The sequence below is a fragment of the Triticum dicoccoides genome, chromosome 2B (assembly GCF_002162155.2).
Source record: "Triticum dicoccoides isolate Atlit2015 ecotype Zavitan chromosome 2B, WEW_v2.0, whole genome shotgun sequence".
NCBI lineage: Eukaryota > Viridiplantae > Streptophyta > Magnoliopsida > Poales > Poaceae > Triticum > Triticum dicoccoides.
Window position 1 is genome coordinate 641,998,996 of NC_041383.1, and position 17,070 is coordinate 642,016,065.

Sequence of the window (17,070 nt, forward strand, 5' to 3'; positions counted from 1 at the left end):
TGCCCCAACCAAACATATGAACGTAACCAAATACTCAGTGAAACAGACTGTAAATTTTTTTAAAAAAACTCTCAGTGAAACAGAACCATATGAAAGAAACGCCCAAATCCCACAGACGGCGCCACGTCATCAATCCGCGCCAGCACCCTCATCCCACCTTCTGATCTCAATCCAACGTCGCATCTCCACCGTCTCGGCACCTCCCTCCCGCCCCCAGTCGCCCAAATCTTGCAGTTCCCTCCTAAATCCTCCCAATATAAACCAACCCCCCACCCTCAAATCCCCAATCCCATCGCAAGCACCAGACTGTCCAAAGCAGCTCCTCTTCTTCCTAATCACACTCCCCCAAATCCAGCGGCGATGTCTGGGCGCGGCAAGGGCGGCAAGGGGCTTGGCAAGGGCGGCGCCAAGCGCCACCGGAAGGTCCTCCGCGACAACATCCAGGGCATCACCAAGCCGGCGATCCGGAGGCTGGCCAGGAGGGGCGGCGTGAAGCGCATCTCCGGCCTCATCTACGAGGAGACCCGCGGCGTCCTCAAGATCTTCCTTGAGAACGTCATCCGCGACGCCGTCACCTACACCGAGCACGCCCGCCGCAAGACCGTCACCGCCATGGACGTCGTCTACGCGCTCAAGCGCCAGGGCCGCACCCTCTATGGCTTCGGAGGCTAGATTCCTGCCGTGCTGTGCCTGTGCTGGTGGCGGTCGTGTGACCTGTGTGATATGTGTCGTGGTGGATGGGGTTTACTTCTCTGGCGTGCGTTTGTGTCGAGTATTCTGTAATACTACCAGTTTGCGTTCAATGAAAGTACTCTGATCCTGAATTCTGATGAAATTCTTCAGTGATGAATCGTGTTACCGTTTTTCTAAGACTGACTGGTTTGATCTGTGCAGCTAGAATTTTACGCAGTTGCAATCTGATCAGTCTTTTGCCGAGCATTGCAATCTGGACGAGTGCTTCCGCTACAGTTTCCATGTTTCAATTTCGGTTCAGTGCGAATGAATCCTGCTCTTATTTGCAGTATTGTGAGTAAAGTAGTGCACAAGGAACAGGATTCAGCATCTAAAGATGCTGAGATGTTGGAGTGCTGTAAATATTTTTGAATGAAACCTCTGAAGCATCTATCAGTTGAAATGCTACATGCTACATTTATAAGTCTGTAGAATGTGGAACAACTATCTGATGCTCAGCGCTAAGCAGAGTTTTTCTTCCTAATAAGAATCTCATTCCTCAGGATTGTACTGTAGAGATTATCTTCTTTCACTAATAACCTTGTTCCTGAAAGGGACACACGGCACAGCCAAATCACAAGATGATTCCCATTTTTCTTTCTGAGAAATTCTAAGTTGCCGTCACTAATTCTCTAGAGCAGGAAATGCTTACCGGTGTATGTTTTGCCAAATTCCCAATCATCAGCCACAACATTAAAATTGGTCACTGATCATGGCTGCGCGGTCGCTTGAGGCCTGTTCGAAAGCAACCGGCCCTCTGTGATCTTATTTGATGTGCCATATCCAGAGCCACCCATTGCTGATTAGGACCATGAAGAAGCTCTTCCCATACACTTGAGACTGCGCACCGCCTTCAGGAAGGCACTTGACGCTGTTCATAGGGAAACACGACAATTTCGGCCAACAATCTGACATCTATTTAGATGTTCTTTGGACAGGCTGTTACCAATGGATTTATTACCTGACCACGTGAATTTTTGCTGCTCTGTGAAACAGCTGTTCATTCTCTACATCTATTCTTTCTTTGGAAATACAGCTAATTGCTAAAGCTTTACAGTTGACGAAGTTGAAGTCTAACACAATTTAGACCCAAAGCACATCAGCGTGGATATTTCTGGCATTTCCTTCATGCAAATTATCCTCTAAAACATTAAATCTTGAGGATAGAAAGATCACAATAACAACACATTTGTTAAACGATTTATTCATGAAACCATCTAGAAGATGCATCTATTTAAGTATGCCATAGCGGTACTTGCCAATTTACTGAATTCGAGTGGGAAGTATTACAAAATCCTAATACACGCATCTTGGATACTATTCTCTTTTCACCCTTTTTCAAAATATTTGTAGTTATAGCTTTGCCTTAAGTCAAATTTCTCAACATTTGACCAAGTCTATGGAACAGTTGTACTAGAACCGTGAAAATTAATTTGGATCAGAGGGAGTACTAATATCTACAACATCAAAAACATCAAATATACGTAGCACGTAAATTTGATACAATTTTTTATAAACTTGGTCAAATTTGTCTTAGGACAGAGCTAGAACTTTAGATAATTTGGAACACATGGATTAATACTCAATGGCCAATGGTCAACTTTAAGTAATTATTAAAATTCCCTTTTAACACAATTTTAGTAATACGAAATCACTAACAAAATCGCAAAGCACGCCAACAGTCCTCACCCACTCCTAGGGGACGCCTTCTAGAAGGCCCACGACACTCGGCCTAACATGGCCAGGTTTTTCACCTGAGGAATTGAGGAAGGAGGAGGGATTTCAAATTGTTGAAAAAATGAGCAATTTACCGAATGATTTTATTAACAGAAATATTAGATAAAGCATAACTAGTATAGCAGTGCTAAAACAAGTCATGCGATTTGACAAAAAGAAGGTAAATAGCATCTGCATATATGAGCTAGAACCGATCATCTCCCGAGCAGACAGTAGATCAAGATGCATATATGAGGTAGATCCTAACATGTCTAGGGCAAACACTAGAACAAGGAACTGTGGCAGGACCTCTAACAGGAAAAACAAGAACACGTACGGGACAGCAGCCGGAGCAGAGGCACTGGACTTGGGGTCGGTGTCCTCCATGTCGTCGAGGAGGTTGTCGACGTCGGGGAAGTAGTCGTCGTCAGGGAAGTAGTCGTCGGAGTCCGGGGCGTCCGTGACGAAGAAGTCAGTAGTCACGCAGAGCGCTCCCCGAAAACCTTATCACCCTTCTCCCGTACAGGACTCAAAGAGGTGCGGTTTCGGAGGCCTACTGTCCCGACTCGCGGTGCACGCCGCAAGCCGGGATGAGGAAGACAGCAGTAGCTCAGAGATTGGAACCGGTGGCGAGAGGAAGGAGAAGTTCTGGTGCATCTCTCTGAGAGGAGCGACCTCCCTTTTATAGGCGCAAGAGAAGGAGGCGAGAGGGCAGTGATGGGAGGCGAAACGAAGAGAGGGAGACGAAGCGAACGGACTTCAGCCGAAGACGCGCCCCGTTCGGATTCAGTGTCCACTACGAAAAACGTTTCAGCTCCCGCGTGACCTTTCATATACCCGTCGTGCGTGGCAAAAATTTAACATCGGCTCGGCTCATTCCCGTGGCGCGGCGCGGCGCGGCGCGGCGTGACGAGGCGAGGTGTGGCGAGGCGGGCGACGGAGGAGGAGCGCGCGTGGATATCCCTCTTGTTCTCATGCTCATACAAGTGGGGAAAGAGCCTCCCTTATAAAGAGGTCCAACTCCCTCTAAACTAGCAATGTGGGACTAAACTTTAGTTCCACCTCTTGCCTTGCACGAATGGGCTGCGTGAGCCTCTAGGATTTATTAGGAATTTCTGAAACTGCTATTGGACTAGGCCCAAATAGACAAAAATTCCAGCAATCCCCCACCAGATCCCAGAGGCACACAAAATTTGCCTTTGGTTCCAAAACACTGTTTATATACCGGTACTCAAGTGGAGACTGTTAAGTTGAACTTCCACCTAGAACCTTATGCTACACTAGTAAGCAACTTGAACAGTGGACTGAGCCTTGAACTGCAACTTTTCTGCGAATCTAGCTTCACATAAAGCCTTGACCGATACGTGGCTACCGTCGGTCTTCCCCACGGGTGGAGCTTATGCGTCATACTCCGAGACCTTTCATGAGTTTACTAGAGAGAACCCTACTCTCATAGATTGCGACGTTTAATAATCAGACTCATATAGGTGCATTCTTCAAAAGATGTTCTGTAGGACAACATCTCTGCTTCAAAGAGCCACTTAGAACACATTAAGATCTACATCAACCTGCCATGCAGATTAGGAGAGTATTGCATCTTCATGGAGTGGTATTTTTTAACAGTAAGGGTACTCTCCTCCCAGTTGACCAACAGCTTGTCTTCCACATCTAATTCACGGGATCTCCGATCACAAAGAATAGGTTACCACTGTGAACAACTCATATTGTGGGTCTCATACCCATCTCCCTCCATGCATTATCTATCACATTACGTGATAGACCCTTAGTGAAAGGATCTACCAAATTTTTAGACATTTGGATATAATCCAATGCAATAACTCCGGAGTTTCTCATTTTTCTGACGGACTTTAACCTTCTCTGAACATGTCTTGATGATTATCCTTTGAGTTGTTCACTTTCATGATCACAATTTGATTGTCGCAGTTCATAAGGATGCCCGGTACAGGTTTCTCAACAACCGGCAAGTCATTCAAGAGCCGGCAAAGCCAATTTGCTTTGACCGTAGCTGTATCTAGTGTTGTGAGTTCTGCTTCCACTGTTGCCTCGTTAAGATGGTCTGCTTGCGAGACTTCCAAGAAACAGCGCCACCTCCATGAGTGAATACATATCCGCTCGTGGCCTTTATCTCATTAGCATCTGAGATCTAGTTTGAGTCACTATACCCTTCAAGCACCTTCGGATGCCCAGTGTAGTGAATTCCATAATTCACAGTGCCTTTCAAATAACGCGAAACTCTCTCTAGAGCTTTCCAATGCACATCTCCTGGTTCTGAGACAAACCGGCTCAGTTTGCTGACAGCAAAAGAGATGTCAGGTCTTGTAGCACTGGCTAAGTACATAAGCGAGCCAATAATCTGAGAATATTTCAATTGGTCTCTAGCAATTCTTCGATTCTTTCGAAGCAACACACTAGCATAATATGGTGTTAGAGAGGGCTTGTAGTCACTGTAGCCAAAGCGACTCAAGATCTTTTCCACATAGTGAGATTGAAGCAATGTAATCCCAGCATCATCGTCTCCCAACAACTTGATGTTCAGAATGACATCAGCCACTCCTAAATCCTTCATCTCAAAACAACGAGATAGGAAATCCTTGACCTCCTTAATAACATTCAGATTTCTTTCGAAAATCAGTATGTCATCAACATACAAGCAAAGCATAACCCCCTCGCCCCCACCATGGCGATAGTACACACATTTGTCAGCTTCGTTCACAACAAAGCCTGCAGCTGTTAAAGTTCTTTCGAACTTCTCATGCCACTGTTTGGGTGCTTGCTTGAGTCCATACAAAGACTTCAACAACTTGCACACTTTCCCTTCCTGACCATCTATTACAACCCCATCTGGTTGTTCCATATAAATTTCCTCGTCCAACTCTCCATTTAGGAAAGCAGTCTTAACATCCATTTGATGAACGAGAAGACCATGTGAGGCAGCTAGTGAAAGTAGAACTCAAATAGTGGTCAGTTGAGCCACAGGTGAGTAAGTATCAAAGAAGTCTTCACCTTCCTTTTGGGTATAACCCTTAGCCATGAGCCGAGCCTTGTACTTTTCAATAGTACCATCAGGCCTAAGCTTCTTCTTGAATACCCATTTGCATCCTATAGGTTTGCACCCATAAGGACGATCAATTATCTCCCAAGTTTCATTCGCCAAGATGGAATCCATCTCGCTACGAACTGCTTCCTTCCAGTAGTCAGCATCTTCAGATGCATAGGCCTCTGAAATAGAACTGGGAGTGTCATCTATGACATACACAAGAAAATCATCACCAAAGGACTTTGCAGTCCTCTGTCTCTTGCTCCTAGTAGGAACTTCGTTGTTCTCATCCACAGGACTTTCAAAGTGTTCCATCGAAATGGCAGGTTCAGTAATTGTAACTGGTTCCTGATTCGATGAACTAGGCATCTCCTGATTAGATGAGGTAGCCATATCCTTCATGGGAAAGATATCTTCAAAGAAAGTCGCATCATTCGACTCCATGATCGTACCGACATTCATGTCAGGTACCTCAGATTTTACAACCAAGAATCTATAACCAATTCTATGAAAAGCATATCCCAGGAAAACACAATCCACAGTTTTTGATCCCAGCTTCCGCTTCTTTGGAACTGGCACATTGACTTTCGCCAAACAACCCCAGGTTCGTAGATAAGAGAGCTTTAACCTTTTCTTCTCCCATTCCTCGAATGGAGTTATCTATTTGTTCTTTGTGGGAACTCGGTTTAGGACATGACATGCAGTCAATATCCCCCCCCCCACCATGCCTTGGAGAGACCCGGTGTATCTAACATGGCGTTAACCAAATCAGTTAGAGTACGGTTCTTTCTTTCGGCCACCCCATTTGACTGAGGTGAATATGGAGGCGTCCTCTCATGGATTATACCATGTTCCGCACAAAAAACATCAAATTCATTGGAAAAATACTCCCCACCATGGTCAGACCTAAGCCTCTTGATTTTTCGATCAAGTTGGTTTTCCACTTCAGCTTTATAGATCTTGAAAAAGTTCAAATCAGAAGATACACACGGCAGTATCTAGTGGAGTCGTCAATTAAAGTCATGAAATATTTCTTTCCACCTTTTGTCAAAACACCATTCATTTCACATAGATCTGAATGTATGAGTTCTAGTGGTGCAAGATTTCTCGTTTCCGCAGTCACATGAGACTTACGAGGTTGCTTAGCTTGTACACACACTTGACACTTGGATCCCTTAATGATGGTGAAACTAGGGATTAAGTTCAACTTCGCTAGTCGCGACATGCAACCAAAGTTAACATGACAAAGACGTGAATGCCACACATTTGATTCACTATTGTTGCAAATATGATTAACAACTTTATTGCAAACGTCTGATAAGGATAAACGAAACAGGCCTCCTGACTCATAGCCTTTACCAACAAAGGTTCCATACTTGGAAATTACAAATTTATTCGACTCAAAGACAAGCTTGTAGCCATCTCTACACAGAAGAGATCCGCTAACAAGATTTTTATTGACGGAGGGGACATAATGCACGTTCTTCAGCCGCACGATCTTCCCCGAAGTAAACTTCAGATCGACCGTGCCAACACCACGAACAGAAGCACTTGAACCGTTGCCCATCAGCACAGTGGAAGTCCCTGCGGTCTGATAAGACGAAAACATGGAAATATCATCGCATATATTGTTGGAAATATGCCCTAGAGGCAATAATAAAAGTATTATTATTATATTTCCTTGTTCATGATAATTGTCTTTTATTCATGCTATAATTGTATTATCCGGAAATCGTAATACACGTGTGAATACATAGACCACAATATGTCCCTAGTGAGCCTCTAGTTGACTAGCTCGTTGTGATCAACAGATAGTCATGGTTTCCTGGCTATGGACATTGGATGTCGTTGATAACGGGATCACATCATTAGGAGAATGATGTGATGGACAAGACCCAATCCTAAGCATAGCACAAAGATCGTGTAGTTCGTTTGCTAGAGCTTTGCCAATGCCAAGTATCTCTTCCTTTGACCATGAGATCGTGTAACTCCTGGATACCGTAGGAGTGCTTTGGGTGTATCAAACGTCACAACGTAACTGGGTGGCTATAAAGGTGCATTACAGGTATCTCCGAAAGTGTCTGTTGGGTTGGCACGAATCGAGACTGGGATTTGTCACTCCGTGTAAACGGAGAGGTATCTCTGGGCCCACTCGGTAGGACATCATCATATGCGCAATGTGACCAAGGAGTTGATCACGGGATGATGTGTTACGGAACGAGTAAAGTGACTTGCCGGTAACGAGATTGAACAAGGTATTGGATACCAATGATCGAATCTCGGGCAAGTAACATACCGCTAGACAAAGGGAATTGAATACGGGATTGATTAAGTCCTTGACATCGTGGTTCATCCGATGAGATCATCGTGGAACATGTGGGAACCATCATGGGTATCCAGATCCCGCTGTTGGTTATTGATCGGAGAACGTCTCGGTCATGTCTGCATGTCTCCCGAACCCGTAGGGTCTACACACTTAAGGTTCGATGACGCTAGGGTTATAAAGGAAGCTTGTATGTGGTTACCGAATGTTGTTCGGAGTCCCGGATGAGATCCCGGATGTCACGAGGAGTTCCGTAATGGTCCGGAGGTAAATATTTATATATAGGAAGTCCTGTTTCGGCCATCGGGACAAGTTTCGGGGTCATCGGTATTGTACCGGGACCACCGGAAGGGTCCCGGGGGCCCACCGGGTGGGGCCACCTGCCCCGGGGGGGCACATGGGCTGTAGGGGGTGCGCCTTGGCCTACATGGGCCAAGGGCACCAGCCCCAAGAGGCCCATGCACCTAGGGAACCCTAGAGGGAAGAGTCCTCAAGGGGGAAGGCACCTCCGAGGTGCCTTGGGGAGGATGGACTCCTCCCCCCCTCTTGGCCGCACCCTTTCTTGGAGTAGGGGGCAAGGCTGCGCCTCCCCCTTCTCCCCTGCCCCTATATATAGTGGAGGGGAGGGAGGGCATCCATACCTGAGCCCTTGGCGCCTCCCTCCCTCCCGTGACACCTCCTCCTCTCCCGTAGGTGCTTGGCGAAGCCCTGCGGGATTGCCACGCTCCTCCACCACCACCACGCCGTTGTGCTGCTGTTGGATGGAGTCTTCCTCAACCTCTCCCTCTCTCCTTGCTGGATCAAGGCGTGGGAGACGTCACTGGGCTGTACGTGTGTTGAACGCGGAGGTGCCGTCCGTTCGGCACTTGATCATCGGTGATCTGAATCACGACGAGTACGACTCCATCAACCCCGTTCACTTGAACGCTTCCGCTTAGCGATCTACAAGGGTATGTAGATGCACTCTCTTTCTACTCGTTGCTGGTCTCTCCATAGATAGATCTTGGTGATACGTAGGAAAATTTTGAATTTCTGCTACGTTCCCCAACAGTGGCATCATGAGCTAGGTCTATTGCGTAGATTCTTTGCACGAGTAGAACACAAAGTAGTTGTGGGTGTTGATGTTGTTCAATATGCTTACCGTTACTAGTCAAATCTTGTTTCGACGGTATTGTGGGATGAAGCGGCCCGGACCGACCTTACACGTACTCTTACGTGAGACAGGTTCCACCGATTGACATGCACTCTGTGCATAAGGTGGCTAGCGGGTGCGAGTGTCACATCCCTAGTTCTGACAATGCCTAGTGCTTGCATTAGAGTGTTACATCATGTTTAAATTTCATTTAAACCTGAGATGGGGATTGACTAAGCCCTAACACCAAATGAATTCAACTAGGGTCAAAATAAAACCTTTTTCATTGAACTCAAAATGTCCTCTAAAAATGTTCAACATTTCTGGTTTGAGGTGGAAGCATCTACCAAAAATGGTTTATATTTTTGCAGGGCATATTTGGTCACTGAATTAAACCATATTGTATTTGACTTTGGGCATTTAAATTCTATAAATAATTTAAATGTTCAAATAAATGTTGGAAAATTGTTAGGGGTCACTGAAATAATTCAGAAAACACCCATAACTGTTTCCAGGATTTTATAAAATGATTTGATATTTTAAATCAAATCAAAAACAAATTGCAGAAAATAGAAAAGATAAAACAGAACAGAATTATAAAAGAGAGAGAGAAAGACCCGTACCTGGGCCACTTACCTGTAGCCGGCCCAGCTCCCTCACCTGGCGGCCCAGCCCACCTCCTCCCCCTTGTCATCTTCCTCCCCTCGCACCGAAGCAGCTCGGTGGCGAGCGCCGATGCCGCCTCGGCCACCTCCTGCTTCCACCGAGGCGTTCCCGAGCCTCCCCCTCACGCCACGCACTTCCCCTCGCCCCCTGCACCTCCCCTCTCTTCCCCTGGACCCCGTTCCCTCCTCTGCTTTCCTCCCTGCACGCGCCCGAGCGGAGCTCGTCGTCGCCGACGCCGTTCGCCGTAGCCACCGTGCTCCTCACTGCCACCTGAAGTACCCAGGAGATCCGCCTCGACCACCTCTTCCTCCTCGCCGAGAAGCGCACCGCGGGAGCCCCTGCAACGTCGCCACCGCCGTCTTCTTCAACCTCGGGACCGCCGGCCATCTTCGTCAAATTCGTCGGCTCCGGTGCCTCCCCGAGCTCCCCGAGGCCACCGTCGCAACCCTTGTGAGCTACTCTTCCATTCCCCCTCCTCCTCGCGCTCGTTCCCGTACCCTAGCCGCCTTTTCACCGGAGCCGATTGCTCCTCGCCGCCGGCCATGGCGTGGCCGTGGCCACAGCCACCGCAGCTCGCTCCTGAGCCCACCCGCGTGCTCACCGCAACCTCAGGAACCCAAAGCACTTAACCATTCGTCCTCCCGTGCACTGCAGCGCCGATCCCGCGAAACCCCGAGCTCCGGCCGCCGCCTCGGGCTCCATTCCGGCGAACCCCGGCCACCCCCGCACCTCCCGTTGGTCCCCCTAGATGCGCACGGGCGCGGGCTACCTCCTGGTGCCCTTGGCGCGTCGATCCGATGCCCCTAGCGCAAGTCCGGCGTTCCCCCGCCGTGCGGAATGGTCGCCGCCGGCGAAACTTCGGCGACTGCCGATGTGGCACGCCTAATTAGCACTAATGACCACACTAAACACCCCCACAGCCACTGACAGTGGGCCCCACCCCTGGTCAAACCCCAGTCAGCGCTGGGTTTGACCGGGATTAGCTCCTGTGTCACTGACGTGTGGACCCCACACGTCAGGTTTGACCTGGACGGCGCCCGTTGACCTGCTGACGTCATGCCAACGTCATGCTGACGCAATATTCATTTTCTGGAATTTAGTTTATTTTATTATTTTCAGAAAATTCCAGAAAATGCCCAAAACTTCTAAAAATCATAGAAATTCAACCGTAACTCCAAATTAAATAATTTATATATGAAAAATTATCAAAAAAATTCAAGGAATCCATCTGTACCATTTTCATGCATGTTAGAACAACTTATCACTACTGTTTAGGGCAAATGAAGTAAAGGGCATTTAAATAATCACATATGGAGTTTGAATTTGAATCTTGTATTCAAACCAACTTCATTTAATCTGTTGCTAGTTGCATTAGCTCAAAACACATTCATTTTGCCATGTCATGATCATGCATCATATTGTGCATTGCATTGATTGTGTTCCCTTTTGTGTTGCCGGTATTTGTCCCCTCTCGATAGACGTGATACCGATGATGCGATCGTTGACACTGATGAAGACTCAATGCTATCTTCAGAAGTGCCAGGCAAGCAAAACCCCCTTGTTCATTCCGATAAAATCCCACTCTCTCGCTCCTGCTCTCTTTTACTGCATTAGGACAACATCGATTCATCTGTTACTTGCTGCGGTAGCTGAACCCCTTTATCCTCTGCATGACCTGTCATTCCACAGTAAATAGATGAAACCCACTAGCATGAGTAGGAGTTGTTTGAGCCCTGTTGTGCCTACTCATTCATGTTTGTTTGTCATGCCTGCTACTGCTTAGAGTTGAGTCAGGTCTGATTCATCGGGGATGAATCAGAGGCGTGTGAACATGTCCTACCATGTGTGAGCTAAGTGTGTGAACACGATTTGGTAAAGGTGTCGGTGAGAGGCCATGTAGGAGTACATGGTGGGTTGTCTCATTGAAGCCGTCCTTAGGAACTGAGTTCTGTGTTTGTGATCCATGATTCAGCTACTACCATACATTGGGCCCTGAAATATGACCCCGCTCGACTTCTTATTCACCCTAGTCCTCTGTCCAGGAGTTGCAAGTAGTTTCTGGTGTTTGTAGCTTACTGGAGGCCGTGGACAGCGTTGACCGTAGGGGTGGGCTGTGATGCGGTAGGTACGTGGCACGGTGTACCGGATGCCCGTTTGGTATCTCGGGAACCCTGTTCACATCGTTTGGGGCTGTGAGCGAAACTCCGGCCGGATCTCCTCATGGATGGAACCCGAATAGGCGATAAACCTGGACTAGAGACTTGAGTGTTTAGGTAGGTCGTGGTCTACACCCACGTCGGCTTTCGCTTGAAGTCTGCCGAGCACATGTCGTGTGCAGACGCTAAGTGGTGGAAACATGTATGAAGAAGTACACCCCTGCAGGGTTAATATCATCTATTCGAATAGCCGTGTCCGCGGTAAAGGACTTCTGGGTTGCTTATATCAGTTCATAGACAAGTGAAAGTGGATACCTTAAAATACGCAAGATAAGCGTGAGTGCTATGGATGGCGTTCTCGTAGAGGGACGGGAGCGGATCCATAGTGGTGTATTGATTGGTGAATATGTGGACTCGTGTGCGCCACCTCAAAAGAGTTACATTGCAATCGTAGTTCAGGATAGCCACCGAGTCAAAGCTGGCTTGCTGCAGTTAAACCCCACCATCCCCTTTGTTGATAATGATGCATATGTGGATAGTTCGGATGTAAGTCTTGCTGGGTACATTTGTACTCACGTTTGCCTATTTTATGTTTTTGCAGAGAGACTTCGGTCTCGCTAGTAGTTCCACGTGGACTTCGACGTTTAGCTTGATACCTCAGCTACGATCTTGTGCCTCGGCAGGATTTGGTAGATAGTCAGGCTTCTCAGCCTTTTTCATTTATAGATGTCTGTACTCAGACATGATAGCTTCCGCTTGTGCTTTGATTTGTATGCTCTGATTGTTGGGTCATGAGACCCATGTTTGTAATATCGCGCTCCTCGGAGCCTATTGAATAAATTACTTGAGTCGTAGAGTCATGTTGTGATGCCATGTTGTATTTGCACATATCGAGCATATTGTGTGTATGTTATTGAAATGCTTGGTATGTGTGGGATCTGACCATCTAGTTGTTTATCTTTAGTAGCCTCTCTTACGGGGAAATGTCTCCTAGTGTTTCCACCGAGCCATGGTAGCTTGCTACTGCTCCGGAACACTTAGGCTGGCCGGCATGTGTCCTTCTTCGTTCATGTGTCTGTCCCTTCGGGGAAATGTCACGCGATGAATACCGGAGTCCTGTTAGCCCGCTACAGCCCGGTTCACCGGAGTCCTGCTAGCCCAGTGCTACAGCCTGGATTCACTCGCTGATGACCGACACGTTCGATGCTGGGTCATGGATGCCTGTCCCTGTAAGTCTGTGCCGCTTCGGGTTTACGACTAGCCATGTCAGCCCGGGCTCCTTATCATATGGATGCTAGCGACACTGTCATATACGTGTGCCAAAAGGCGCAAATGGTCCCGGGCAAAGGTAAGGCGACACCCGTGGGAATACCGTGCGTGAGGCCGCAAAGTGATATGAGGTGTTACATGCTAGATCGATGTGGCATTGAGTCGGGGTCCTGACAGCGTTGGTATCAGAGCTTGACTGCCTGTAGGATTACCAAGCCAAACTGGTCGAAGTTGAGTCTAGAAATTCTTTAGTTATATAAGGGAATTGATTGTGGGATGGAACGTAAGGCTCTTTTTTTACTCCTTATACCTTATGCCTTCTGATCTGAGTCATCATCTTCTCTTCTACGGGGATTAAGAACTAGGCTATCTCCTCTTTCTATCAGGATCACGCGTTACTAATCCGTAGACTTATAGATTGTTGGATTTAAGCTTGAGTTCAGTTTCTACTACTTCCGTATGTTAATTGTTGATCTCGAAATCTTGATATTGTGCTTCTGAGTGGTTATGCCACCATTTTTGTGAATGTCTCAAATCTTTTCTGAGCATTTACAGCCGTTATGCTGTCCGAGTCATCCCAGGTTTCTAAAGAGTCTGATGCATTTGCAAAATCCTCTCCCTCTGGTTTTGATGTTCCTTTATGCCAGCTCAATCACACTAATTGTTGAGTTGAGGTATTCTATTGCCTCGACATATATGTTGGAGATATTATTATGACCCTAGGTGTCTTAGGGGATCATCTAGTAGTCTAGCCATGATTTATGTTCCAGTGTGATGACTCTGGCCGTCATTATCGAAAGCATCCCGTGATGCCATTTAGTAGTAGGTATTCTATCCCTGGGTTTTGAACCCGAGATTCACCCTACTTGCTTCATGTTGATAGTAATTGCTAGTGCCTTTAGGATATTAGTAACCTTTGCGATAGTCCTTGAAGTCCGTGGTACCTTCTTCTTCCAAATACCATGAACTACTTATGGCAGAAGTTCCTCGTTGAACTGAAATATCACAACAGGATTATTCTTGAGGAGTTCTCCATTCATAAATCGTGACTCTGCCAGTTCTACTTTTCTGCATGGGTTATCCGGAAGAAATATGTTGAACTTGGTTCGACATACTAATTTATGCATCCACAACTCAGAAAATTATATGTTCCTCTGAGTTGTTCTCTTTAGTTGCATTCTGACCCTCGTCTATCAATCGATAGTCAAGAGTATGCGTGCGTTCGTTTATCGATGCCTATTACTCTTGTGGTCCGTCAAGCCATTCTATCGCAGAATGACTAGGAGAAACAAACTCCAGTACCTCTTCCATATCCAGGATTGGGTCAAAATAGTTGTGTTCCGCAGATCAAGATACAATCCAGCTTCTGGTCTGCTCTACCCTGAAGTATTACCTTCTTTATGACAGGAATTTCATGAGAATTGCACCACCTTTTGTGAATTCTTGACATAGTGATACTTCACGCCATCCTTTTTCATTCCTCGGTTCCGTGTTGTTGCAGCCGGAGTGCCGACAAGTGAATTATGATGTGTGAAATCAATACTCCTAGCAACTCCGTTGCTTGGTAGTTAAATGGACAATAACGTCATCCTTAGCGAGTTGACTATTGAATCATCACCCTAAGGTTGATTGTGCTACCTAGTCCAATTTTCCTGGTGCACTCCTCGATTGATGAGATAGGATTTGCTAAGTCCTCACTCATTCGATCATATCATCTTGCCCTCAAAAGCGAGATTGTTCTCGAGCTTAGTAACATACCGGTGGTTCGTGATTTTCCGAATATCTTCTCGAAAGTATCACCAGGCTGTCACCTGACTGTTATGTTGAGCTCGTGATCAAGTTGGTTTCTTGTGAACCACCTTCTCTCCAAGAATCGGTGTTAGATATCCCTGAGCTAGTTGGTTAAGCTAAACGACAACTTGGAGGGTTGGAAGATAAAAGCTTGCCTGACTTAGTTCGTTCCAAAGGGATATTCTTGTGTAGTGTGTGTTGAAGAAAGATGATATCTTCATCGATTGGTCCCTGTGGTCAGTTGCTGGACCTATCGTCTTATCAATCCTTTGATTTGAGTGTGGGCTATCGTCAAATCAAGTCAGAATCAACGATGCTCGTAATGTTGTCTTCCTCGTGGTTGATCCCTCGAGCATACACCATTATATCTTTTGGGTCTGACCAATGCTATCACCGTGTTCACACGATGGTGGAAGTCCAGTGATATGGAAATTCCGATGAGTTGTTGTTGGGTCCATTGACAACATCCTTATCTCCTCCATGATGTTGTTGAACATTAAGTTAGTGTTGGAAACTTTTGAAAGCATTTTCTTCATGCTAGCTCATGAAGTACTTGTTTGATGAAAGGAGTGACTTCCTTTGATTCACGTGCATTTTGATGTGAGCTGCCGTCGTGAATTCGAGAAAGTTTGTTTTTGCTCTTTTGGAATCATCCCAAGTCGGTCATGCACGTGCGAAGAATTCTGTGGTCTGTTAGACTGATCATCTTCATTCCATATGTGTCCCGAGCACACCAAGCCACTGATTGATTTGTTCAGGGAGAAGAAGTTCCTTCATAAGAGCTAATCATATAACTTATGCAAGGACTTCGTTATCCACGGTGATGGTTCCCAACCAGAACTCGGTAGTGTTTTATTGTAAGACTACCACGTGGTCATCCTTGTCCGAGACAACATGTTCACACGTGCGTAGTAGAACCAGCTCATGTTTTGGAGCTTGCTATCGTAGTTCATTTCCCGAGAATCCCGCAACGTCATCTCGTCGACTTGTGTTGCAAACCTTCATTTTTCTTCCTAGACTCGATGGGTCTGGAATATTCTGACACCAACCAGATCTGAATCTCAGGCAGATATGATGGTTGGAACATTTCCCCAAGAACTATAATATTGGTCGCGCAATAACCGGTAAAGTGGATGTCGTGGCCAACACACCCAGCCGGAAGACCTGTTATTATAATATCTTGATTGAGGAAGTTGGCCACCTCCCCATAGGGATTTCGTAGGGTTTACCCCCTAGTTGCCCCTATGGATTTTTGTGTTCCCGAAGTCCGACCTTTACTTGATGTTCTAGATACCAGATCATTTCTATGAATGGGTTACACTAGCACATCAAGGAGAACATTAGAAGCGGAGTGCTAAATGTCTCTCGGTCGATCATCCAGATTTTGTTCCTTGGCTTCGCTAAGGTGTAATCTGAGAAGTGTTATCTTCCTTTGCATCTGCATCATCCATCATCATTCATCGTGGTAGCAAGTTGTGTTGCCAGGATCCTTGACACGGATGTTGGTAAAACCTTGATGAATATGGAAATGCTCAAGTTCTTGAGAGCACGCACAAGCGCTACGTGTTATCATCGGCACTAACTGGGATTGCTCTCAGTTTCCTCGGCAATGCTATGATCTTTTCAAACAGTGAATTCACTCTTTATTGTTGGGTTCTTCCCCAGTTACCAGAATCATTCCCAGCATTTGCATTTTGTTCCTAGCTTGCACCGCCAATGTGCCATTCTACCACGGGTCTCTTCCATCTCCGGTGATAAGGAAACTCATCCATTACGTTGTCTTCAACAAGGTAATCCACATCATCCAAGTCCGAGTATGCCATTCTACCGACCCCGCCAATCGATTGCTGTAATTGCCTTAGGCTGATATAGAGAGTCTCAATGATCTCTATATCAAAGGTAATTCTTTTTGCCACTTAAGGGGATATATCTTCGAGTCACCTTCCCTAAGGTGCATCATAAGGGTGCCATGTCAACTCAACTCCTCGCTACGTTGACAACCGATCACCACATTCTTAAGTCTGGAATTGTGGTCTACCTAGCGAACCCTCGTCATCTGTCTTACTCCATTTCTTCAGATCTGTGCTTCGTCTCTCAGCTCAAGAGATGTTGCTATGTCTCATCCCATGAGTTGATCCTAAGTTGTTCGGTCTTCTCGAAGATCGATTGTTCTAGAGTTTTTCCTTTCCCCTTCTTGTCATGATTAGCTGGAGTTCTCAGAGCAAGA

The 17,070-nt window shown here is 46.4% G+C and overlaps 1 protein-coding gene across 1 annotated transcript; it reads left to right on the top strand.

Annotated features, from left to right (window-relative positions):
- The first annotated feature begins 274 nt into the window (after nucleotides 1-274).
- LOC119368173 (histone H4) lies at nucleotides 275-835 on the top strand. The gene has a single exon (XM_037633497.1). It carries the CDS (start codon nucleotides 361-363, stop codon nucleotides 670-672), a length of 312 nt encoding a protein of 103 aa, XP_037489394.1. The 5' UTR covers nucleotides 275-360; the 3' UTR covers nucleotides 673-835.
- Nucleotides 836-17,070: the final 16,235 nt, after the last annotated feature.